Source organism: Lotus japonicus, chromosome 5 (genome assembly GCF_012489685.1).
Source record: "Lotus japonicus ecotype B-129 chromosome 5, LjGifu_v1.2".
NCBI classification, from domain to species: domain Eukaryota; kingdom Viridiplantae; phylum Streptophyta; class Magnoliopsida; order Fabales; family Fabaceae; genus Lotus; species Lotus japonicus.
Window position 1 is genome coordinate 55,765,223 of NC_080045.1, and position 25,654 is coordinate 55,790,876.

The following is a 25,654-nucleotide window of genomic DNA, read 5'->3' on the forward strand; positions in this document are numbered from 1 at the left end:
TCCTCCCTTGTTTTAACACAAACAAACCAAATCTGTTAGTATTCATTCAATCCAATAATTGATCAAACTAACCAAATCCAATCGCATAATCTACTCATACATGCACTAAATTGAAAAGCCCCAAATTCAACCCTAATTTCAGAATAACAACGTCAACCCTGATTTGAAAAGCCCCAAATTCAACCCTAATTTCAGAATCCCTAATTTCAGAATAACAACGTCAAATCCCTAATTTCAAAAAACCCAAATTCAACCCTAATTTCATAAATAACGTCAAATCCCTAATTATAAAACACCCAAATTCAACCCTAATTTCAGAAGAATTTTAATTCAATAATTTCAAACCCTAATTTCAACTCTAAAACGGATAGAAATAGCTTTAATCTGGCAAAACGACACTCAAATCACCAATTTCTTTCAAAAATACAAAATCCCAAATTTGAACACAGAAGGGGAGGACAACTTACACTTCGGTCAAGGGAGAAAAGGCAACGCGATGTGTTACAAGGTATTCGCAGAATCTGGAGACGAATCAACCACCACTTCGAAGTCGGGCTTCGAATGAAGGTGGGTTTGAACGGAAGATGGGTTTCGAGGAAGGTGGGTTTGGAGGAAGAGGAAATGAGACGCAGGACGATCTCGGGCTTCGAACGAAGGTGGGTTTCAACGGATGATGGGTTTCGACGAAGGTGGGTTTGGAGCAAGAGGAACGACGACGAGAACGCTAGATCTGAGCGACGAGAACCCTAGATCTGATTTGGCCGCCTTCGATGAAGGTGGGTTTCCATGAAGGTGGCCATGAACCCGGAACCATGAACCCTAGTAGAGTTCTCTAGAAGGGTCTCAATGAGTTTTGATTTTGATTTCTGGGTGTATTAGGGTTGAGGGTATAGTCTTTGGTTGATTTAGATCTGATTTTGAAAATGAAAGTGAGTGGGTAGCTGGAGTAATTGAAGTGAGTAAATGGGAGTAAATTAATGATTTTTTGGTGTAATTAGTTGGAGTAATTAATTAATTAAGTGATTTACCTTTTCATTTTACCTCCCCCAATTACCACTTGAGTTTACCTTCAATTAACTACTAACCTTTACTTACTTACTAAATCATTTATTTTTTATATATTAATTATTTGTTTTTTCGAATATTCAAAAATTACAATATTACCTTCAGTACCAGGTAAACAGGTAGTGGTCTAACTTTAGACCATAAAAAACTGGTCCATATTAAATTTTTCCCTGTGCCAACCCAATCAGCACATGCATGGTTTCCCTTTTTTTTTTTTGTGAACTAAGAGCATGATTTTGTTGACCAAAAAAGAGAGGCATGGTTTTCCAATTTCCCCCAAGGTATTACATCTTCTTTAGGAACCATAATTAGCTTTGTCTAAAATGAATTCTGAACATAATTATTTTTAACAAAAGTGAGTTGAAAGAACATAATGTTGTATTTGGAAAACTCTTATATTGAAATTATATATCTTCATGATTGTTTTAGCATTTGATTTTTATGTAATATTTAACAGAACACAAAATACTGTCTTTAATAAAATAATTGGTGTTATTTTAAGTTTACATTTATGATTTGCTATGTTGAATACATAACATAATAATGTAAGACTTGTTTCAACCCAAAGATAACACTAATTAACATTGGTGTCTCGGCTCTCTCTATTTGCTCCATGAATTCTTATGCATTTCTCTTCAAAGTACAAAACAAACCACCAACAACATATATAGTTCAATATTCAATATTATGATCTACTAAATAAAAGTACAAAACCAACGTGCTGAGAAATTCTAGTTAAGAGGTCTTTGTAAATACAGCTACGTTAAATATTTTATACGAAAGAGTTTTGCCTTTATGGCTCATAAAGATCCTAATTCCTACCAGCTCGAATTAGGATTCATGAGCTAGGGCCTTGCTGATGGCCAAGGCAATATTGCACAACTGGCGAAACCCAACACTCTTCTTAGAGAGAACATCATCAGCACCGGGGATCGACGCATCACAGGTATCAATGGCGGCCAGCGCCGCGCGCAGCCACAGCTGAGCATCATGTTTGGCACCACTCAAAAGCGCCGCGACAGTGTCCTCAAGCTGACCCTCAGCATCCAACAACGTCTCCTTGCAGTCAGCCAAGCCCTGTTGAACATCAGGGTCCAAATCAGGATTATCAATCATCATCTTGGCGTCGGTTAGTATCCCCGTCGCGTTTGCCGCCGCCATCTTCAGCGACATCATTGCTAGATCTGTTAGGCTGGCTTTTGCGCTTGTTGGGTCCGAAGATAGCACCTTAATGCAGGCAGCCTTGTCAGGTGTGTCTGCACATACTTTTTCAATTAGCTTTTTGCCTTTGAGTTCCTTAGCTGCAGCGGTTTGGTGATGCACTAAAATGAGGCATGTTGTCATCAAGATCAGCGATAAACAACGTTTTGCAATGGTTTCCATTTTTTTTTGTCTAGTATTCTGTAATGCAATGTTGGTTTCTGTTTATAAACTGCTCAGAGGAAGGTTAAGTGGTCGTAATGGGAGAGATGCGCTTGGCCCTCTGTTTTGGATGGTTATTTATTTCCTTCCAAAGCTTAATTTGGGGATAGAGAGAGTTCAAGAACATGGGATGAATTTTGATCACTCATGGCTTTCCTATTTTCGGCTACACTACTAGACATTCTGCGTGTTGTGAAAATTATGTGAATATAATCAGAATTTAAAATAATACTTGTAAAACAAATAAGAGTTAAAGTATTATAAAAAAAATCTAATAATTATTATTAGATGTGTTGGAATCAAGTGTTAGAGTCAAGTCTCACATCAAAGAAGTCAAGGTAAGAGGGAGAGTTTATAAGGAGATGGACTCATAAACCTAATGCCTTAAGGTTTTGAGTTAAGATGTGGCGTCGATATTTCTTGGTGTCTTGCTCCTCGGCCCATAGGCTCCCCTGTCTCCCCCAACAAGATGTTCACCTGTTGATAAAGAGCAAATTCGAGTTCATCGTCCTCAATATGAGATGTGATATTGATGTCGTTCATAGCTTGCATATTCAAATGAAAGATTCACAATAAATTGATTGTTGGCTTATTGAAACATTAAAATATAAATGAAAACATGTAAAATGATTGAGAAACAATAGGTATGAGAACTTGTTGGGATTATATTTCATTGTTGAACCTTTTTGCATTCTAATGATTTAAACACATAACATATTCAAATATATGATTCATCTACATTAATTTAGTCCTACATTATCAATATCTCGCATGATTTTAAAAATATAGTCATGGTATACTAGAGTATTAAGATAGTAAGTGTTATGTTATCCGCTCACAGTAGAAAATGCCCCCCCCACAAAGTAGAAAGTGCCCCCACAATATGATGTATTTTCAAACTTTTAATAGTAATTTGTTATTTTTTTTATAGGCTTAAATATGTTTTTGGTCCTTGAGATTGTAAAGGGAATCAAATTGGGTCTCTAGAAAATTTTTCTTTGAAATTTAATCCCTGAATTATTTTTTTAATCAAATTAAGTCATTTTGCTCAATTTTGACTAGTCAACGGTTCAATGGCGAGCCTAGTCAGCAAATGGTATCCACATGGATTTTTTCACATCAATTTTTGTCTATGATAGTTTTTTGAATCATATTTTCAATCCCTCATTTCCACTACCACAGTACTCTACCTTCTTCATCAACCTCCTTCATCCTCTGCCCTGAATGTTTTCAGACCACAACCTTTAACCCATAATCTTTTTCCCACACTCATTTACCTCCTTCATTCTCTTTATGTTCCTCTTCCTCCTCAATCCATAACCAGCAAATTAAGAAAAAAATTACAGCAATTTATATGATTACTGTAAACATACATGGATGTAATTCTCATCTGCAAGTTAAAATTTGTTGGTTATATTCTTAAAAATTAAAATTATGGAAGAAGATGATAAAGATGAAAGAGGAAGAAGATGAAGCATGCAAGTGCCTAGAAGCTTAAAGGAACAAGAATTTCAACATTTGGATGAGAATTGAAGAAGAAAAAAAGATGAAAGTGGAAGAGGAAGAAGATGGTGGTGGAAGAAGAAGAAGATGGTGGTAGAAGAAGAGAGACTAAAAGTATGATTTATAAATTTACAGGGACTAAAATTGATGCGAAATAATCTACGTGGCCATCATCTGCTGACTAGGCTCGCAAGTGGATCGTTGACTGGTCAAAATTGAGCAAAATGACTTAATTTGATTAAAAAAAAATTCATGGATTATATTTCAGAGACCCAATTTGATTCCCTTTACAATTTCATGGACCAAAAGCAAATCTAAGCCTTTTTTATATTACAAATTTATAGTGTATATATTGCGCTCATAACAATAAACTTGTGGATCTATCACTACGTATATGTTGCTCCAACAAAATATAATTTTTACATTTGTCACTGCATTAATAACAATTTTCTAAGCCAAAACACTCAAGTAAGCGTGTTTGGATTTTTTATTAGCAATGAATAAAAACACTTAATTAGAAATTCAAATCTCACAATGAAATAGAGAAAAAAAAATACTTTGAGATGAACGTAAAGGAAATCCAAACATAATATAAAAATCCGTTTAGTTCTATACCAACGCCTTGAGTTTCAAACTTGAGTTGCGTTTTGTACATGTCTTTTGGCTTTTATACTAACGCCTAGAGAAACAAAACCTACTTGGTACCATCGATCGAATAGTGGTAGACTCAAGTTTATCTTAATCTCTTATTTTGTCGGAGATGACTTGTGGACAAATAGTTAAGGTTAGTGGGTGGATTAAAAAGAACCCCTTATCATGCGTAAGATACCTTAGCTTTGGAGATTCTTTATCATAAAGAGACTAAATTTTCCAAACTCTAGGACAACGACACCCACAGAGCAAGATACCAACTCAATTAATTAGAACTAATCATAAAATATTAATGATTAGAGTTGGGCCAGTCATGTTTGCTTTAAAATTGTGGACGGATGATGTGAACAAAGGTGTGGACTTGTGAGTGTGACCACTAAACGCATTAATCAACTTGCTTAAGGTTATTTTAGTTTAAGCTGATGTTTCGGATTCAACTCCCTACCAATACAACTGCATCAAGGCCCCGTTTAGATGAACTTATTTGAGCTTATCTAATAATATAAGCGCTTATGCCAGTGTTTGAGAGAGCTTATGCAAATAATTTATGACCTACTATAAGCTGTTTTGAGCTTATTTTCATAAGCTATTCATGATAGCTTATGAAAAAGAGTTTATACTTATATACATCTTATTTTCAATTTATTTCAATAAAAATTTTAAAATAGCTATAAGCGCTTATGATTAATTAAGCTATTTTTCCAAACGGGACCCAAGTACAGAGAGTTTTACTGCTGGTTCTATAACATGATTGTCTCGGTATAGATATACCTGGTTAAAAAAATGGACTTGCATTTTTACTATGTGAGTGAACACGTCAGAAGACAGTAACGGGCTGTCGTATAGCCTGTAAACCACGTTGCAAATCCTGTTCAGTGCCATATATTTTCAATCCTCATCGCGCACTATCAGCAGCAAAGACAATTCACTACGTCAGATTTGGTAGACCTCAACTTCACCGTTTCATCACAGTCACAGATTCTTGGACTTTTCTGTGCTATAATAGAAACATAAGACTAGTCATAGCCAAATATCTAAAGGCAAAAGAAGCCAAAGAGGAGAGGAGAAGTGAGGATTTGGGTGATCAGCTATGCATAGCTCTGGTCGCAGGTGAGTGGTGACATTAGTTCTTATCTCTGTTCTAAATTTTAACTTGCAGTCATGTATGGAAACTTGTATCTTTCAATCTCAGTTAGTGGTTTATGTTTTCATGGTGGAGCTGAAAAACTAAAACAAAAAAGTTACTGAAGTTGTGATTTTGGATACTGTGAAACTGTTATGAGTATGATTCTTTTGCAAGATGTTTCAGCTGCTGATGTTGTGCATGTTTTTTCATTAGTTGTTACCTGTGGTGATATAGTCTTAATTTGTCTGTTCAATGAAGTGATCATGACTTGTTTAAGTGGGTACTCAATTTCTGTGGGGCTTATCTACTATTACACTGCATGTGTCTCTGCAAAAGAAAAAAAATGTGAATTTTGCTTTTTTACTATACTATTTTCAAGTAATTGTTACTGCAAATCTATTTAATAACAAGTGTCTTTGGTTGCTGTCAAATGGACTAGTGGGGAGACAGAGATTCTGTATGAGCAGGGGGTCATAGTGAATTAAGATTCCTACTATACTTTGTTTAGCTGACTAAACTATGCTATTTCCAAATCTCTATGCAGGAATCACATGACCAACTCCCATTTGTAAGAACTGGGCAGCCTCTCTATATAATTTCTACTAAAGGAACAAGTATCATATGCAAAAACTCATTCTTCTTGACAGAGAGTGATATCCATGGATTCTAGAAACTTGTTGCGCTTTCTGGTTCTTTCAATCAGTGTAGCACTAGTTTTGCTTGTAACAACTCGGCTTCTCCTTCCATCATTCCCCAACAAGGAGGCTCTAGACTGCAACTCTGGATGGTGCACCTCAAAGAACAGGATTCATTCTTCATCAGAGTCTAATCTGATCAAGAAACCTACATTATCCTCCAAAAAGCAAAACCATGAATCCGATGCTCCTCACCACCCTCTAGACCCTCTAACCATCCAAGAATTCAACAAGGTTCGCACTATCCTCTCCACTCACCCTCTCTTTAAGTCCACATCCAGCTACACTCTCAATTCCATTGTCCTTGAAGAACCAGACAAAAAACTTGTCCTGAGATGGGAAAAAGGTGATCCCCTCCCACCAAGGAAAGCTTCTGTAGTTGCAATTGTGCAGGGTGTCACTCACATGCTCACCGTAGACCTCAGCACAAGCACGGTGACCAGCCATGAAACAAAGACGGTTTCCGGGTACCCCATCATGACTATGGAGGAGATGTGGGCGGTACTTGACGTTCCCTTGAAGAGCAATGAGTTCAACCGCACGATTACTCAACGCGGTGTCAATATGGCAGACCTTGCATGCCTGCCAATCTCTTCAGGGTGGTATGGGACACCAGTGGAAGAAAACACAAGGTTTATCAAGGTGCAGTGCTATTCCAGAGAAGGCACTGTGAATTTCTACATGAAACCCATTGAGGGGCTAACTGTGCTGGTTGACATGGACAGGAAAGAAGTGGTATCCATTTCAGATCAAGGCAAGAACATTCCTGTGGCCAAAGGCATTAACACTGACTATCGCTACTCCATTCAGAAGCTCAATGGAGAGTTTAATCTAGTAAATCCAATATCCTTGGAACAACCAAAAGGTCCAAGCTTCACAGTTGAGGGGAACTTAGTTAAATGGGCGAACTGGGAATTTCATGTGAAACCTGACCCAAGAGCTGGGACCATCATTTCTCAAGCTAAGGTGAGAGACCCAGATACATCAAAGCTGAGAAATGTCATGTACAAAGGGTTCACATCTGAGCTATTTGTGCCTTACATGGATCCCACTGATGGGTGGTACTTTAAGACATACATGGATGCGGGTGAGTATGGATTTGGGTTGCAGGCAATGCCTCTAGACCCCTTGAATGATTGCCCAAGGAATGCATACTACATGGATGCTGTGTTTGCCTCTGCTGATGGAACACCCTATGTCCAACCCAATGTGATTTGCATTTTTGAGAGATATTCTGGTGACATTGCGTGGCGGCATACTGAGTGTCCCATCACTGGCATGATGGTAAGTACTTCACTCATGCCAATATGAACTAACACATACTGCTAGTGTTTAATTATGGTTTCATGAAGTTATAAGTGTTGGTAGTTTTTTTGTACTCTAAACTGAAAGCTTAATTTTAGTTAGGAAAGTGAGGGTTTATAGTCATAGATTAAATTGGCACATGTATAACAAGCTAGAAATCCCTTCATTTTTTTAGTTAATTCTAACTCCTTACTTTTCTATGTAAAGTGAATAACTCATTTTAGAAAATTTAAGTCCTCTTTGCCCAGGTTCTAAAGATTTTATCTTTAACTTGTTAATCTGCATGCGCAGTGATATTTTCATTTCGATACATACATTTTAACTTGAATTCATGATGTTTTGGTAGGTTACGGAAGTGAGGCCAAAGGTGTCCCTAGTGGTTCGGATTGCAGTAGCAGTGGCGAACTATGACTATATCATGGATTGGGAGTTTCAAACTGATGGACTAATCAGAGCAAAGGTTAGTGATGGAAGTTCAACTTAGTTTGATTTTTCTTGCTTAGGGAATTGTTGGCCAAAATGAGCAGTTCAAAAATGTAAAAAGTTTCATTTGACAATAACAATTCTGATACAACACATAAAGTTATAGCTTAAACAGAGCAGGTAATGTGTTCTGCCATCTAGTGATGGATACCATAATCCAAGAGCAATATATAATTAAACATCAAAACACTGGTGTACATAAAAATCTCAGCTGCCTAAACAGGATCTTTGTTAAGATTGATATTCATAGTAACAGAAGAGGTTTTTGCATGCTTGTACACAGCTGCGCACACATCAACTTGTGATAGTATTACTTATAAAGTATTTAGATGCACCAGAATTTATGTGACATTTAATACTGATTAGGCAAATGCACATTTGTATGCACAACAGTTATTAAATAATTTGTCCTATATGCACATCATTTTCCATTATAAGTTGTCATGTAGTAGATAAATGAACAACTTGCCCTATATATTATGGCTAGAATGGATTTTTCCTAGATTGATGTCACGTGTTTTGTCTTACTACATTCAATAATTTGTACTGATATCTAGGATTTTTTCTAATGCAGGTCGGATTAAGTGGTATCTTGATGGTGAAAGGAACAACTTATGACAATATGAACCAAATTTCTAACCAAGAATATCTTTATGGAACCCTTTTGAGTGAAAACATCATTGGTGTAATCCATGACCACTTTATCACTTACTACCTTGATATGGACATTGATGGCTCTGAGAATTCATTTGTCAATGTAAATATCAAGAAGCAAGAGACCTCTCCAGGAGAATCACCTAGAAAGAGCTACCTAAAAGCTGTGAAAAATGTTGCAAAGACAGAGAAAGATGCTCAAATAAAGTTTAAACTCTATGATCCATCTGAGTTTCATGTGGTCAACCCATCCAAGAAGACAAGGGTAGGAAACCCTGTTGGGTTCAAATTGGTTCCCAGTGCCACAGCAGCTAGTCTGCTAGATCATGATGATCCACCACAGAAGAGAGCAGCTTTTACAAACAACCAACTATGGGTCACTCCTTACAACAAGAGTGAGCAATGGGCTGGTGGCTTATTTGTTTATCAGAGTAGAGGCGATGATAACCTTCAAGTGTGGTCCAACAGGTAAGAGATACTTTTCATGATTCTCTCTCTAAATACACACACACACACACATATATAGATAGATAGATAACAACCACATAGACTCTTGTGCTTGATACTTAAAATCTGTATAAACTCACTGTAACTGCCTACTTACATATATATCCTAAATTAGCTATTCCCATCTCATTCACAATCACAATCACATACACAAATGGCAGTCATAGAATCATCAACAAATGTAAATGATATACTCAATCCTCAACATTACTTGAATTTGATAAAATATTACTTGTATATTTCATTGATAATACTTGACTAAAGACTACAATATATATAGACTAATAAAGAAATAGAAAGAAACTAAATCTCTCTAAACCTATCTCTAATTAAATAGATATCATCTCTATTTAAATAGATACTAATCTAAAATAGATAAACAAATATTAACTATATCTCAATGAGATAGGACTAATAATAAACTAAATACTAACAGATATTCAACAGACATAATAAAGCAAGTAGGACAAAAAAAGACTACTCACTCGCTTACTGCTTCTTTTTTAACTTATATAAATTGCTTTAGATGAAATCAACTACTATGACACTGATAGAAAATTACAATGCTAAAGCATTTTCAATAAAACTTTAATTCAATACAACTGATGTGGCATTTCATAACTAAACTTTAGAAGTATAGTCTGCACTCATGTGGTTTTAGGAAAAATGCTTCTAGGAGTTATTTTCTCAACAGCTTTCTATATTTGATAACGTATGATGAATCTTATGCTTAAAGAAAAAAAATATTCTACTCTCTACAATCCGAAGTTCTGCTCAATAGTTTTCCGCTGCACAATAGTTTTTTAGAATTTAATCTTTATTTACCATTTCCTTGAGGTATAGTTTGGATTTAGTTAAACCAATTTAGTGTGCAAATTGTTTTTAGTGCCTAATGTGACTTGTGAAGACATCAATTATATTGTCAAATTTCTCAAATCGTTGTTATATTATTACGCAGGGATCGTCCAATTGAGAATAAAGACATTGTGTTGTGGTACACAATAGGGTTCCATCACATACCATGTCAAGAGGACTATCCTGTCATGCCAACTGTGTCGTCAAGTTTCGAACTGAAGCCAGCCAATTTCTTTGAGAGAAATCCCATCCTCAGAATTGCTCCCAATTTCATAGAAGATTTACCTGTTTGCAAGGCACATGATTCATCTTGAGTTTTCATCTTAGCTTAAGCATTGTATTGCTATATGTATGAAATGAAAGATGATGAAACTCAGCCTTAAAAAATTAGTAATGTTAATGGCCGAACTTTGACTATGATGTAGAAGTTGTTGCATATGCATGTCATGTATATACCAAATAAAAATGATATTGTAGAATGTGTCCTGTTAAATTTGATCATAAGTATCTTCAAGACTTCAATTACTAGCTAAATTTCGTATTAACAGTATTGGGGAAGTAATCTCAATTATGAATAGATTTTATATGCAACTGAAATTGTTAGCATGTTGGATATAAGAATTTAGAAAAGAATCAGACCTTATAGAATAAGAATTTAGACTCTGTAAAGGATTAAAGAAAAAGGTCAGTGATTAAAGAGCATGTGAGGAAAGGGGTGAAATTTCCCAAATTCATGAACAATAGGAAGAAAGTTACCTGTGAGGTGAAAGAGCTTCCAAGAGTAAATACACGGGACCTGCCGCCTGCGAACGAAGAAGAAGAAAGTTACATGTGAGGAGAAAGAACTTCCATGGATGCTTGAAAATTGTTGCGCTTCCTGGTTCTGTCAATCAGTACCGCTTAATTTTATACGGTCCAAATTTTGCAGCCAACTTTCTAGTACGAGAGCTATTTGGCCAAAATGCATCCAATTCAAAGCTAATTCACAGCCAACTCGATAGCCATTCGCAGTTTATTTCATAGTTAACTCGCTGTTTCGACAGGTAGTTTCACAGCTAATTTGAAAACCAATTTTGCAGCAAAGTCCATAGCTAACTCAGTCAATTCACAGCTAATTATAGTTATATCCGAAGCTAAAACGACAGTAATTTAAGTTATTTCAGAGCCAGTTCGCAGCAATTCAACAGCTAAATCACAGCCATTCTTGCTTGTTCCTCAGCTAATTGTTCATGTAGTCTTTGTTAAGCAGTGAGCCACGTTAAAACTGGTATCCATTCTCTTATCTATTCTCCTCTCACTATCAGAGGAGAGTGGATTAAAAAGAAACCTTATCATGCGTAAGGATACTTGTAAAGTCCAGGCATTCACAAAAGATGGAGACCTTATCATTTGGAGAGTTTTTTTAATCATAACAAGACATTAGAATTTCTGAACTTCAGTACAGCCAAACTCACGTGTCAGCTAGAGAACAAGAAGAGTGGACCTAGTTACCAATCCAAATAGATTTTAGTAGGAATTATGAAATATGAACCACTAGAATTGAACAAGTCATATTTGCTTTAAAATTGCGGACTGCTTGTGTGAGCAAAGAGTGGATTTCTACATTTTCATTTGATTCTGGTGAGTTAACACGTCACTGGACAGTAACTGGCTGTAAACAATGTTGCAAATGCTTGGACTTTTCTGTGCAATAATAGAGAAATAGGCCTCTGGTAATTAATGGACATATAACTAAAGCCAAGAAAGTCAAAGAGGTGACGATTTGGTTAATCAACAATGAAACCGTAGTCCTTCCCTCTGTTCTCATCTTTAACTTGCGGTCATGAATGAAAACTTGTATATTTTAATCTCAGTTAGTGGTTTATATACTCTCTCTGAATAACTTTTACTGAAAAAACAAGTAATAGAGTGATATCCATGGATGCTAGAAACTTGTTGCGCTTCTTGGTTCTGTCAATCAGTGCAGTACTAGTTTTGCTCATAGCTCGGCTTCACCTTCCATCATTCACCAACAAGGAAGCTCTAGACTGCAATCTTTACTCTGGATGGTGCACGTCAAAGAACCGCATCCATTCTTCAACAGAACCTAATGTGATCAAGAAACCAACATTATTCACCAAAAACCATCAAAACCATGAATCTGATGTTCCTCACCACCCTCTGGACCCTCTAACTGTCCAAGAATTCAACAAGGTTCGCACTATCCTCTCCACTCACCCTCTATTCAAGTCCTCATCCAGCTACACACTCAACTTCATTGTCCTCGAAGACCCGGCCAAAAAGTTGTCCTCAAATGGGAGAAAGGTGATCCACTCCCACCAAGGAAAGCTTCTGTGATTGCAGTTGTGAAGGGTGTCATTCACACACTCATCATAGACCTAAGCACAAGCACGGTGACCAGCCATGAAACAAAGACGGTTTCTGGATACCCCATCATGGCCCTGGAGGAGTTGTTGGGGGTACTGGAGGTTCCCTTGAAGAACAAGGAATTCAACCGTACAATAAGTCAACGTGGTGTCAATATGGCAGATCTTATATGTCTGCCAGTTTCTTCAGGGTGGTATGGGACACCAGTGGAAGAAAATACTAGATTTATAAAGGTGCAGTGTTTTTCCAAAGAGGGCACTGTGAACTTCTACATGAAACCCATTGAGGGGGTAGTTGTGCTGGTTGACATGGACAGAAAAGAGGTGGTATCCATTTCAGAAAATGGCAAGAATATTCCTGTGGCCAAAGGCATTAACACTGACTATCGTTACTCCATTCAGAAGCTCAATGGAGAGTTTAAGCTAGTAAATCCAATATCCTTGGAACAACCAAAAGGTCCAAGCTTCACAGTTGAGGGGAACTTAGTTAAATGGGCTAACTGGGAATTTCATGTGAAACCTGACCCAAGAGCTGGGACCATCATTTCTCAAGCAAAGGTGAGAGACCCAGACACATTAAAGCTGAGAAATGTCATGTACAAAGGGTTCACATCTGAGCTATTCGTGCCTTACATGGATCCTACTGATGGGTGGTACTTTAAGACATACATGGATGGGGGAGAGTATGGAATGGGGTTCAGTGCAATGCCTTTAGATCCCTTGAATGATTGCCCAAGAAATGCCTACTACATGGATGCTGTGTTTGCCTCTGGTGATGGAACACCCTATGTCCAACCCAATGTGATTTGCATTTTTGAGAGATATGCTGGTGACGTTGCGTGGCGCCATACTGAGTGTCCCATCACTGACTTGACGGTAAGAATTCCACTCATGCCAACATGAGAGCTCATTATCAAAATTAACCACATACTGCTAGTATTTAATTATGGAGTCATGAAGTTAGAAGTGTTGATAGGTCTCTTGTTACTAGTTCATTATGAACCTTAATCTGGTACTCTAACTGAAACATTCATTTTAGATGGAAAATTGAGGGCTTATAGTCATTGATTGATCTATACATTTGCACATATATAACAAGCTAGGAATCCCTTGATATCTTAAACAATGGCTTATTTTAGAAAATTTAAGTCCTTTACCTAGGTTCCAAAGAAAGATTTTAACTTTAACTTGTCAATCTGAATATGCAGAGATTTTTCATTTTCATTTTCATTTCGATACATACTTCAACTTTGAAATTATGCTGTTATGGTAGGTTACAGAAGTTAGGCCAAAGGTGACGCTAGTGGTTAGAATGGCAGTATCATTGGGGAACTATGACTATATCATGGACTGGGAATTTCAAACTGATGGGCTAATCAGAGCAAAGGTTAGTGATGGCAATTCAACTTAGTTTGAATTTTCTTGTTTAGGGAATTGATAGCACAATGAGCAGTTCAGAAATGTAAGAAGTTTCATTCAGCAATAACATTTCTGATACAATACATAAAGCCAGCTTACACAGAACAGGTAAGGTGTTCTGCCATCTAGTGATGGTTACTTTACCTAACGATTTACCATAATTGAAGTCATAGGAAACAAAGTACAACAAAATAAAGTAATAATATAAATTAAATATCAAAATACTGATGTTTATAACAATAACAGCTGCCTCAACAGGATGTGTTGAGATTGATATTCCTAGTAACAGAAGAGGTTTTTGCATGCTTGTACACAGCTGTGCATCACAAACTAAAAATCAACCTATGATAGTATGATGGAAACTGGATCAGAGTATAGCAAGAAAATGTGTTTATTCACAAGAAAATTCTTGATACAGCCAGGTATTCGAGAGACCTGGTTCTGTCCCACTCTTAACCCTTTCCAAAACAAAAGATAGTCCTCTCTAAACTTTCTCCCTCTTATTTCTAACTAACTCCCTATACAAGCTGACAAACTCTCTAACTCTCACTAACAGTTACCTATCAATACTCCATCCCTGAAATTTCACTTTGTCCTCAAGGTGAATAGCTTGTGCTAGCACTCAGCATAAAACATTTTCCTGCCCAGGTGACCGGGTCCCACTGCTTAAAATGTGTTGAGCATAACACAAATGAAGGATAAAAATATCCTTTGGGGTCCCATGGCTCTTCTTCAATACCCATAACAGTGGTTAGCTCCATAGTTTCAGCAGTTGTTTGGGTCTCCTATTAGTAATGTGTGGAAGGAAATATGCATGTAAGGAACCTATCTCACTAACAGTTACCTATCATAATATTACTTATAAAGTATTTAGAGGCACCATAGTTTGTGAAGCATATTTGTATGCACAATAATTATTTAATAATTTGTCCTACATGAACAACAGTTTGCATAATAAATTGTCATGTAGTAGAAAAATGAACAGTTTGCAGCCTTGCACTATTGATTATGGCAAGGATGGATTTTTTTAGATTGATGTCACTTGTTTTCTATTATTGTATTCAATAATTTGTACTGATATCTAGGATTCTTTCTTACACAGGTCGGATTAAGTGGTATCTTGATGGTGAAAGGAACCACTTATGACAATATGAGCCAAATTCCCAACCAAGAATATCTATTTGGAACCCTTTTGAGCGAAAACATCATTGGTGTAATCCATGACCACTTTATCACATATTACCTTGATATGGACATTGATGGCTCTGAGAACTCATTTGTTAATGTAAAAATCAAGAGGCAAGAGACCTCTCCAGGAGAATCACCTAGAAAGAGCTACCTAAAAGCAGTGAAAAATGTTGCAAAGACGGAGAAAGATGCTCAAATAAAGCTTAAACTCTATGATCCATCTGAATTTCATGTGGTCAACCCATCCAAGAAGACAAGGGTAGGAAACCCTGTTGGGTACAAATTAGTTCCCAGTGCCACAGCAGCTAGTCTTCTAGATCCTGAAGATCCACCACAGAAGAGAGGAGCTTTTACCAACAACCAAATCTGGGTCACTCCTTACAACAAGAGTGAGCAATGGGCTGCTGGCTTATTTGTTTACCAGAGTAGAGGCGATGATACCCTTCAAGTGTGGTCCAACAGGTAAGAGATTGTTTTCACAATTCTATATATATGTAACAACCACATACACCCTCGTGTGTGATACTTAAAATCTGTACATAGTCACAATAATCTGAACTACATACAAATATAGGCTAATATATCCTAAACTGTCTATTCTCATCTCACTCTCAATCACAGTCACATACACAAATGACAGGCATGGAATCATCCACAAAAGTAAATGATATTCTCAATCCCCAAGACATTGGACATAATAATACTAGGACAAACAAATTACTTACTCACCTATGGTTTTTCTTCACTGAAATAAATTGCATAGACGAAATCAATAACGAAGAAATTGATAGAAAAGTAGAATGAAAAATCTTTTTTCAATAAAACTTGAATTCAACACAGCTGATGTGGCATTTGATAATCTTAAGGGGAGCCTTGGCGCAACGGTAAAAAGTTGCTGCCATATGACTAAGGTGACGTACATAGCTGTAAAACTGCCATCTTCTATAAAAAAATAAGGTAAGAGTGTATACAATAGACCATGTAGTCGGACCCTTCCCGGGATACCGCACATAGCGGGAGCACTAATGCACCAAGCTGTCCTTTATAGTCTACACTCAGTTTGTTTTGGGGAAATATGCTTCTAGGAGTTTTTTCTGGCATAGGTGTGTTATGTTCTCAACAGTTTTCTCTATACAATCTGCACAATGGTTATCTATCACTTTCTTGAGGTGTAGTTTGGATTTAATTATTCCGAAAATATTCTATCATATATTTAGTGTATAAGTAAATGTGTTTTTTTGTACTCAATGTGACTAGTGAAGACATCAACTATACTGTCAAATTTCTGAAATTGTTGTTATATTATTATGCAGGGATCGTCCAATTGAGAATAAAGACATTGTGTTGTGGTACACTATAGGGTTTCATCACATACCATGTCAAGAGGATTATCCAATCATGCCAACTGTGTCGTCAAGTTTCGAACTGAAGCCTGCGAATTTCTTTGAGAGAAATCCCATCCTTAGAATTGCTCCCAATTTCAAAGAAGATTTACCTGTTTGCAAGGCACAAGGTTCATCTTGAGATTCCATCTTAGCTTAAGTATTGCTACATGTATGAATTGAACAATGACAAAACTCAGCTTTAAATAATTCGAAAAGGTAATGATCTAACTTCAACTATCATGTAGAAGTTGTAGAATATATCTATCTTGTATTAACCAAATAGAAAAGATATTGTAAAATCTGTACTGTTGAATTTGATCATAGTGTCTGTAGTACTTCAATCACTATCTAAATTCTTAAATGAAAGTATTGAGGGAAGAAATCTCAGTTATAAATCGATTTTATATGCAGCTGAAATAGTTAGCATGTTGGATATAACAATTTAGATAAGAATCAGACACTGTGGAATGAGAATTTAGAATTGAAGAGCGTGTTATATATGAAAATTGAAAATAAAACATATTAAGAAAATTACCTGCGAGATGAAAGAGCTTCCAGGATTTTAAACACCGGATCTGGGAATGAAGAGGAAATACAAGAGAATGCGAGGAGAAGGTCTGAAGACTCAAGAGAACTTGGGAGAGGAGAGACTGGGAACAAAGGCACCCAAGGAGTGGCCCCTTTTTCAAATTAAGTACTTTTGAGCTAATTAAGTCCTCACACTTTCAAGATTAAGCAAATTTGGTTCCTTTTCAACCTTTATATAAAAAGTATTGATACAAGCACCTTAGGATGCCTGACAATAGAGTTGGCACTATAAAAAGAGGAATGTATTGTTCATCAGGTAGGCACTCTCAACCATACAATTATCCTGTCAAAGTCTCTACTGACTTAGGCGTTAGAGTTCCTTTTGCAAGCACCCTCACGCTGCGACATCATGACAAAGCTGAGTTTTGAAGGTGTTACTCTGATCATTCATTGCTTGGGCACGAATCCTTTTGATACCGGTATAAACACTACCGAACACTCAATTTCTCTACAAAATGTAAACCACATGTATTATTTAGTGATACAATCTTGTATGAACCAAATGACACTATGGGTAGCAAAACTCTCCCTACTAAGTATGCAATGCAGCTGTATTCACAGAGACTTGAATTCAAGAACCCTTCATAAGTATAACAACCTCGTATCAGTTGACCTACGCGTTTGGTGATAGAACCAAAAAGATTGAAGAGACTTTAACAAAACATTTCTACAAAATGCAGGGAATCGTTCAATGTTTTTCAAGAACACCCTTTACAATGAGCCAAAATTACAATGCACATCTACCATAATGAGAAACTAAGAACCAAAGCATATCCAATAATAGAAAATGCAAAGATTAAAAGAATTAAAACCAAAATCCAAATCCAAAGAAAAACAACATGTGACAAGGTAGAAAACTCTCCAATTTGAAGATTCTTAGAAAACAACAGAAGAGACAACAAAAATTGTTAAAAGATTTACACTAAACCTCATCCACTATGGAGCCTATATATAACCTAATGAAGGAGATACATAGCACTCATTTCATTTCAAAGCATTTGAATAAATTGCATATATTCATCAAAAGATAGTGTTACAGAGAAGGGCGAGCCTCGATGCAACAATAACATTGCTAGCATGTAACTTTATTGTCACATGTTCGAGTCAGGTTTACCCTTTTTATACTGTCTCCGAGTAGAAACATTATTATAAAAATGGTGGGCCATCTCACTCAACTCAAATTAAAGTAGAAGGGAATGCCAGTGGAGTTCAACCAATCACTCCCTTGTATAAACTGCCCAACTGTAAACTGACTTGCCTCAGTTGAACTATTAATGACCCTATAACCACCCCACTTAACTCTTGCACTAGTGTTTGAACCCGGACCCCGATTCTGATATTCCCCATAATACAACGTATCCAACGCAAACGTGTCATTCCATTCCAACCACCCTGCAGGATCAATCAAATCCTCCATGTAAGACTTCAGAAAAACCGTCCTCGAATACAGTTTCCATGGACGACCAAGGTAGCTCTTGAACGTCGACTTCACAGGTATCAAATCTGCAGCAGCTGCAACCTTGCAGTTCAAGATTGATATCCCAGTGTTTTGGTTAGGATCCTCTCTTCCCTGTGCGGTGAACATGTTCTTCTGATTATCATTCGGTTTACGTGCGTATAGGTTGCAGTTTTGGAATACTGCGGCGGCGTTGCCGAAGATGAAGTCCACGGTGCCGTAGATGTCGCACTCGCGGTAGAACTGGCGGAGGGAGTGGACGTAGAGGGTGTCTTGGTAGCCAACGAAGCTGCATTTGTAGAAGGCGGAGAAGTCGGCGCCGCTGCGGAGGGCTACGGCTTGGTGTTTTTCCGGGCCGGCTGAGTTCTCGAAGGTTATGCCTTTTGCTATGAATCTGTCTCCAATTACAGCTGAAAAATGTTGCAAATGACAAACTTGTGAGGATCAAAAATAACTTTTCTATCGGATTAGACTGTAAAAACAAACAATAAGGAGAAGTGATTCTTGAAAAAACTAGAGCTTTTGTCCAAGTGAACTTGATGAAAATATACTAATGTTTTGTAAACATCTAATTTTCACTTTTTCATTATATTGTTGGTCCTTAGTTATTTTTTTTTTAATCATTGTTGGTCCTTAGTTTAAAGTTTAAACCATAGGGGATAGGTGTCTATCTACTTATACAATTAAGCAAATTTTGTCATTCTCTCATTTTTTATATGCATAAAATCAAGATATCTTCATTTTCTTTTCAAATATTTTAGGGTTTATTAAGGATTTGACAATTTTAAAAGGTAAAAACTTCAAATGTTAGTGAAGTTTTGAAGGATTTTGTAGAATATGAGATTAGAGTTTAGAGAGGAAAAAATTGAGATTTTAAAACTAAAAAGTTATTGGGAGACTAAAATTAAACATAGTCTAAACTAGGGGGCAAAAAGTGCATTAAGCCAATAATAAATAATTGTGAATATATCATATTAAAGCTTCCTAGCTAGCCCCCAAAAGAAGAGCATATCATTGTGAAAAAAGAAATTGTTCTCCCTAAAATGTAGGGTTCCAAGATCAAGGGTGAATTGCTAAGCTTAGGTTTGTATTGGCGTTAGAGTGAAGATGCTCTTTTCTTAGATTTCTTTTTCTTCTATATCACTCTCTTGTGTCTTGGGTTGGTGGGGGGTTTTAGTATTATTATGTGCTTTATTACCTATTAACAGGGCCGGCCCTAGGCCTGTGCAAGTAGGCCCACAGCCCAGGGCCTCAAAAAAGAAGAGGCCCAAAAAAAATATCATTAAACTTTCCCCTAAAATACAATTTAGTTATAATAATTAATGTTTAAAATGTTATTAATGACTTGAGCTGGTTTAGTGGTTAGTAACTGTATATGTTACTTTTATAATGATTTTGATGAAATTTCGAACGTTAAAATTATTAGAGGTCCATTTTTATTATTTGTCCATGGCCTCCAAAATGTCGGGACCGGCCCTGCCTATTAAGTATGACAATAATTGACTTCATTACTTTTTGGGGTGACATGAACTATTTACTATTACGGTTTATTGTCTTTAAATCGTTGGTTACATGAAGTTCTTTAATATCAAGGTACTTTGAAGGATGATTTTTGAGAACTGAGGACTTGGGAATATATCCTTTTTATGGATCAAGTGAAGGTCACATGATAGCTTTGGAGATGGGCTTGGACCCTGAGCGTGTGTAATTGATCGGATCATTGGCACGAGATGACTTGGGAGTGACACAAATCATAATATTTGTCCTAGATGGAATTTATTATCACATAAATTGATATCATATAGCTGACTTCTGTTTTTCATTTCAATGTTCTCCCAGAAGAAGAAAAAAAACAATGTTTTTTTTGTCAATGACATATTTTTATTAGTTTAAAGCAAAAGGCAAAGCATGTTCTTGGGAAGAAACAAAAAGCGAAGAATAAGAATATTTTTTTTTGGGGTCAAAAGCGAAGCATGAGATAAGAGAGCTAGTGAGCTACGTAGCAAGCACAGTGGGCCTGGTGGCTCTGAAAAGTAGTTGGATCCAAAATGGAAATCCTCTTTAATCAGTTGGTTTGGACATGTGGAGTGTGGACCCATATCCTTTGACCCAACTTAATGGTAACGTGAACCTAAGGCCTTACATTCCCCTGCTCTTGTTTTGTTCTTTTGTTCTTATTACAAAGGTGTCGGCACAGGAAGCTCAGAGTATTTTATTTGAGAACTCATTGATACTTGTATTTTAGCATTGTGACTTGTGTGGTAATGGTATCACCTTCCAGTTATCCAGTATATGATTGAATCTATACATCTCACTTTATATGCATGTATGTGTATGTGTACTTTCTAATCCCTTTTTAGTCCAATTTACTATGTTTTCCTTCACTGAAATGGCCGCTATCAGTTACAATAGTCTAAAGTTTCATATTGATTAAAAATATGATATAGACGACAATTATAAAGGGTGTAGTAATCTTAAATTCTTGAGCTAGCATTTAGGTGAGTTACGAGTCTCTTATATTCTAATAATCTAATGTATGGACCCTTAAGAGTTTGAGGGTGGAGCTGAAAATTGACCCTTAATAAAACATATATAAATGTATGGACCCATCACCTTTAAATTCTCAGCACTAAGTTCAATCACGGGAAGCAGAATCCTCGAGGATTCAAGTGGGCAAAGCCTTTTAATTACCTTTTGAACTTTCCATGGTTCTTTCTAACAATCAAAACCAAGTAGTGCTCGACAGACAGTGTTTCACATGATGATATGAAGTACTAGCTAGCATTTTACTTTTGGCATTAGCGTTTGTCAAATAACGACCGACATTAATTTAGCCCGTGATATCTGAATTATAAGAAGATATAACAGAACGCAGATATACCTCTGCTTCATCTATAAGGTTAATTTTCTATTCAATGAACTGCAATATGCCTCGACATACCCAATGGAATCCGTGTCTGGTACAAACATTTTAAGATGACTTCCCTATCATGTGTGTTTTTCAATTATAAATTCACATATTTGTTGAATCTGGTAATAATTCATGACCAAACACGTGAACTCACTATCAAGTTGGCCAATTTTGTTGTCTTTTTCTGTCATTTTTAAAGATTTTGTTCTTTGTCTTTAACATAACAGCCACACCGCCAGCTCTTAGTAAACCATTTATCAAGCTTACTAAACGACCGAGCTACCAAATCTCACTGGTGAATATCTCTGATTAGATGTTACGGTCTCATGTTCAGTTGAGATATGAGTAAACAAGTTTTTATAAATTGAGTGCTTATGTGTGTAGTTAGCAGCGACTTGTGAAAACACCAGTGACGGCTAAAGCTTCCCCCTAAATGGTATGTAGATTGGGGGACCAAATTGTTTGTACATTTAACATTTTTATATAAATTTTATGGTAATTTTCACTTCTAAACTAGGTAGTTACATTTGAGTCATAAGATAGTATTGAAGTTATGATTTATTGGTTTATTGAATCACTCATAAATAAGTTATCCGCATATATTCAATTCACAAATTTAGGTTTCATATTTCCAGATTGATTATGTCTAACGTAAAAATTAATCTTTGAATCTACCTCTTTCCAACTTATATGTCTCATAACTCTTATCACTTAAAATATGATTCCTTATGTTTGAATTCATATAAGAAAACGATGCTTTTAAGGATAATCTTATCAAATGTAGAAATAAAATCTTAAATTTGATTATGTCTAATGCAGAAATTAATCTCCCTACTTTCAAACAAAATTTATTTTATGTCTAAAAATAATTCTTCAAAGTGAGTCCCTAGCATTTATATTATTATTTAAAATTAATTTTAGATCAAAATTGCATATGAGATTGACCAACAGGTAAATGAAGAATTTGTTATTGGCATTAACACCAATGAAATTTCAATTACCTCAAAATACTAATGGTGAATTTAGAATTTCTCACATTAAATTTAGATGAGAAAAGTGAGATTTTGATACATTTACTTTAACATAAATTCACATTGAGTTTAACAAAGAAATTGAAAGAGATAATTATCCAGAATTATTGCAGAAGAAAGAAACAAGAAGACTGACCTACAGTAGCTGATTGGAAAGTAGTCCAGCCATCCACAACATTCCTACTAGCTTTCACCACCGTCTTTCCAATCCCATCTCCTACAAACACCAGATTGCTCTTCTTCCTGATCACCTCCACATTCTCAAAGTACGCCCCAGCTTTTATGTGTATCACAAACCTGTTCACACAAACAATCAGCACCACAATCAAAAGTCAAAACTAAAACATCATAATTATATTGAACACATTACATCATCAAAATGGTTCATACCTGGTAGTGCTAGAGTTAGGAGCCACATTCACTGCTTCCCCAATAGTAGTAAAATTCCCACTACCATCTTTAGCAACAACAAGATCAAACTTAGTCTCACTCACAGAAGCTTGAAGAAGCTTTCTGTCTTTGTTGGAAACCCAAGAAGGAAACCCGTTTTTCATTTTACCATATTCAGGAAAAACCTCATCATTCTCAGACATTTTTTCCTTCACTTGAGGAACTTTCTTGAACATTGCCAAAGCGTTGCTAACATGACGCGATATCCGAATCAGCTTCTTCTCAATTCTCCTTCTCACGTTCCCTTTGCTGTAAGCAAAACCGTCAAGGCAAGTGTACAAGTTAGTCATGGCGCCGCTTAACAATGTCTGCAAGTCATGGCGCCTCTTGGAGCCTATTGTGGCTTTGGAGAGGTCGGAAATGGTGGTTTTGAGCTCCAGAACGGTGTCGTCGAAGAGATGGAGACAGTCGTCGAGTGCTCTTTGTTCCAGTGGCTGGAGGTTTTTGAGCTGCTTTTTGAGGCCGGTGCAGTTGTAGGAGGAGGCTTTGACTTCGTTGACAGTGTGGTTGACCATGGAGGAGATCATTTGTGGGACAGATTTTAAGGTGAGATCTGGGAATGTGGTGAGGGTGGAGACACATAGGTCTGGGTAGAGTGTTCCTTGGCATGTGGATTGGGCTGTTTGTATGTGCTTTTGGATGTGGAGGTGTTTTTCTTGTGGTTTGGTTTCAGTGAAATGGGTTTTGAAAATGAGTAGTGGAAACACTATGGTCAAGATGAGTACAAGAGGTAGAATCGGTGCTGCTCTTCTGAGATTCCTCATCCTAGAGAAGGAGAGGAATAGTGATTCCTGTGTGTGATGCAGCTGAATTAGTGTCTAAATGTGATCCAGCAGAAGGGTATATAAAGCTCCAGAGTGACTGAGTAACGAGATGTCGGACTCACTTTGTCAATATAATGTAGGCAGTTTTAGTGTAGTTTTAGTGTTCTAATTAAAATTAAACAACCTTCCAAGGCAACAGGGTATATATGGAGTAATAATATATACACACCTCCTTATTTATACACTTGATTTCCACCTATTTTTATTTTTATCTATCTCCTCTTATTATATAACACATCTTATACTTTCTCTCTCTTATTTTTTCTTTTCTTCATATCTCTCTCCTCCTCCACCTCTTTCCACCTCAATTTAGAGGTGTGGACAAATAATTATTGGTATATATGCTATGGCTAAATAGCTAGAGTGGTTAGTGGACCCCTTAACCAATAATTATTTATTCACACCTCAAAATGAGGTGGAATGAGGTGGAGGAAGAGAGAGATAGGAAGAAAAGAAAAAGTAAGAGTGAGAAAGTATAAGATGTGATAGATGATAAGAAGAGAGAGATAGAAATAAAAATAGATGGAAATGAAGTGTATAAAAAAAAATGTGTATATATCATTACCCCACGGGTCTTGTAAAATGAAGTGGGGTGCTTGCTATATAACTAGACTTTTTTTTTTGAATTTAAAAAGAGATCTATATCATGTGGCATGGAACTCTTGTTGTATAGCTTAATTAATTATATGCTACCTCGATTAATTGAACTATATATAGGTGGATGGAATGTGTTATTGTTCGTGAGAACTTTAATCATTTTGGCTCCTCTGTTTCAACCATTTTCTGACTTTAGTCTATTTAAAACAATCTCGATTTTCATGCACGCTCTGTTTCTATTTTTTCTTTTATCTACTCATTAAATCGCTTCTTTTATCTGTAAAGCAGTGTATAAATACATGTTTCCTTCCTATACTGGTTGGTTTGTGACTATATTTCTAGGCCATATTTCAATTGAACTAGTATATTTCAAACTCGTGACCAAGAGGAGTCGGTGGGTATTGACCATGATTACCGTGAGAAGCAGAATTGTCCCTCACAGTGCATGCGTCTGCACCAGATGCCTGTAGCTGTACGCATAATAGTGGTCAGTTCCCATGGTCCAGCACACTTGTTTTTCGGTCTAAGGACCAACACTTGTTTTTTCTTTTTGTCAATACTCATTCATTGATGGGGCAGAGCCCAAAGGAAGTCTCTAAAAGCCCAATAGAACCAGCTAAAACCACAAAGGCTAGAAAGGGGTTGTTTTTCACACCCCACCCATATTTTTAAATTGCAAAATTACCCTCATTTAAAAATGAAAGACTTATTTACTTCACCTCCACCACACTATCGCATCACACTTCACCTCTCCATCTCTTCATCTTCTTCTTCCTCACTCACTCCATCTCTTCAACTTCTACCTCCTACCTCACTTCCCCTCCTCGTCTTCTTCCTTTCTCGACTCATTGTTGCATATACTTCTTTCCCACTGGACCGTCTTGTGACTTGGGCCGGACGAACGTGACACTTTAATCAGGTCGGTTGAACTACTCCAGAGGCTCATTATTCTCCAGGCAACTGCAAAGTCAACATGACAGTCGGACGTCCCGCAATTACGGCAGAATTAGGGAAAAAGTCAAGACCTTCATCCTAATTGGTATTGTCTGTCCACTTTAATCAACCCATCATGTAATAGACGCATGATCTAGGGTTAGTGTGTCCACACACAATAAAAGGGAACCTACGTAGATCTAAGCATGTCCATTTTTCATACTTAAGGAATATACTAAG

The 25,654-nt window shown here is 36.6% G+C and overlaps 3 protein-coding genes and 1 pseudogene across 3 annotated transcripts; 2 read left to right on the top strand and 2 right to left on the bottom strand.

Moving 5' to 3' along the window:
* Positions 1–1,710: 1,710 nt before the first annotated feature.
* LOC130721505 (pectinesterase inhibitor-like) lies at positions 1,711–5,550 on the bottom strand. Its single transcript, XM_057572305.1, has 2 exons — positions 5,413–5,550; positions 1,711–2,964 (listed from the first exon to the last, which is right to left on the bottom strand). The coding sequence occupies exon 2, from the start codon at positions 2,446–2,448 to the stop codon at positions 1,897–1,899; it is 552 nt and encodes a 183-aa protein (XP_057428288.1). The 5' UTR covers positions 2,449–2,964; positions 5,413–5,550; the 3' UTR covers positions 1,711–1,896.
* Positions 5,551–5,599: 49 nt separating this feature from the next.
* On the top strand, positions 5,600–10,788 carry LOC130721503 (amine oxidase [copper-containing] gamma 2-like). Its single transcript, XM_057572303.1, has 5 exons — positions 5,600–5,751; positions 6,312–7,746; positions 8,114–8,227; positions 8,825–9,372; positions 10,370–10,788. Exons 2-5 carry the CDS (start codon positions 6,427–6,429, stop codon positions 10,578–10,580), a joined length of 2,193 nt encoding a protein of 730 aa, XP_057428286.1. The 5' UTR covers positions 5,600–5,751; positions 6,312–6,426; the 3' UTR covers positions 10,581–10,788.
* An 876-nt stretch (positions 10,789–11,664) lies between these two features.
* Positions 11,665–17,019, top strand: LOC130721502 (amine oxidase [copper-containing] gamma 2-like; annotated as a pseudogene).
* A 998-nt stretch (positions 17,020–18,017) lies between these two features.
* Positions 18,018–23,986, bottom strand: LOC130721504 (pectinesterase-like). Its single transcript, XM_057572304.1, has 3 exons — positions 23,001–23,986; positions 22,747–22,907; positions 18,018–19,078 (listed from the first exon to the last, which is right to left on the bottom strand). Exons 1-3 carry the CDS (start codon positions 23,822–23,824, stop codon positions 18,384–18,386), a joined length of 1,680 nt encoding a protein of 559 aa, XP_057428287.1. The 5' UTR covers positions 23,825–23,986; the 3' UTR covers positions 18,018–18,383.
* Positions 23,987–25,654: the final 1,668 nt, after the last annotated feature.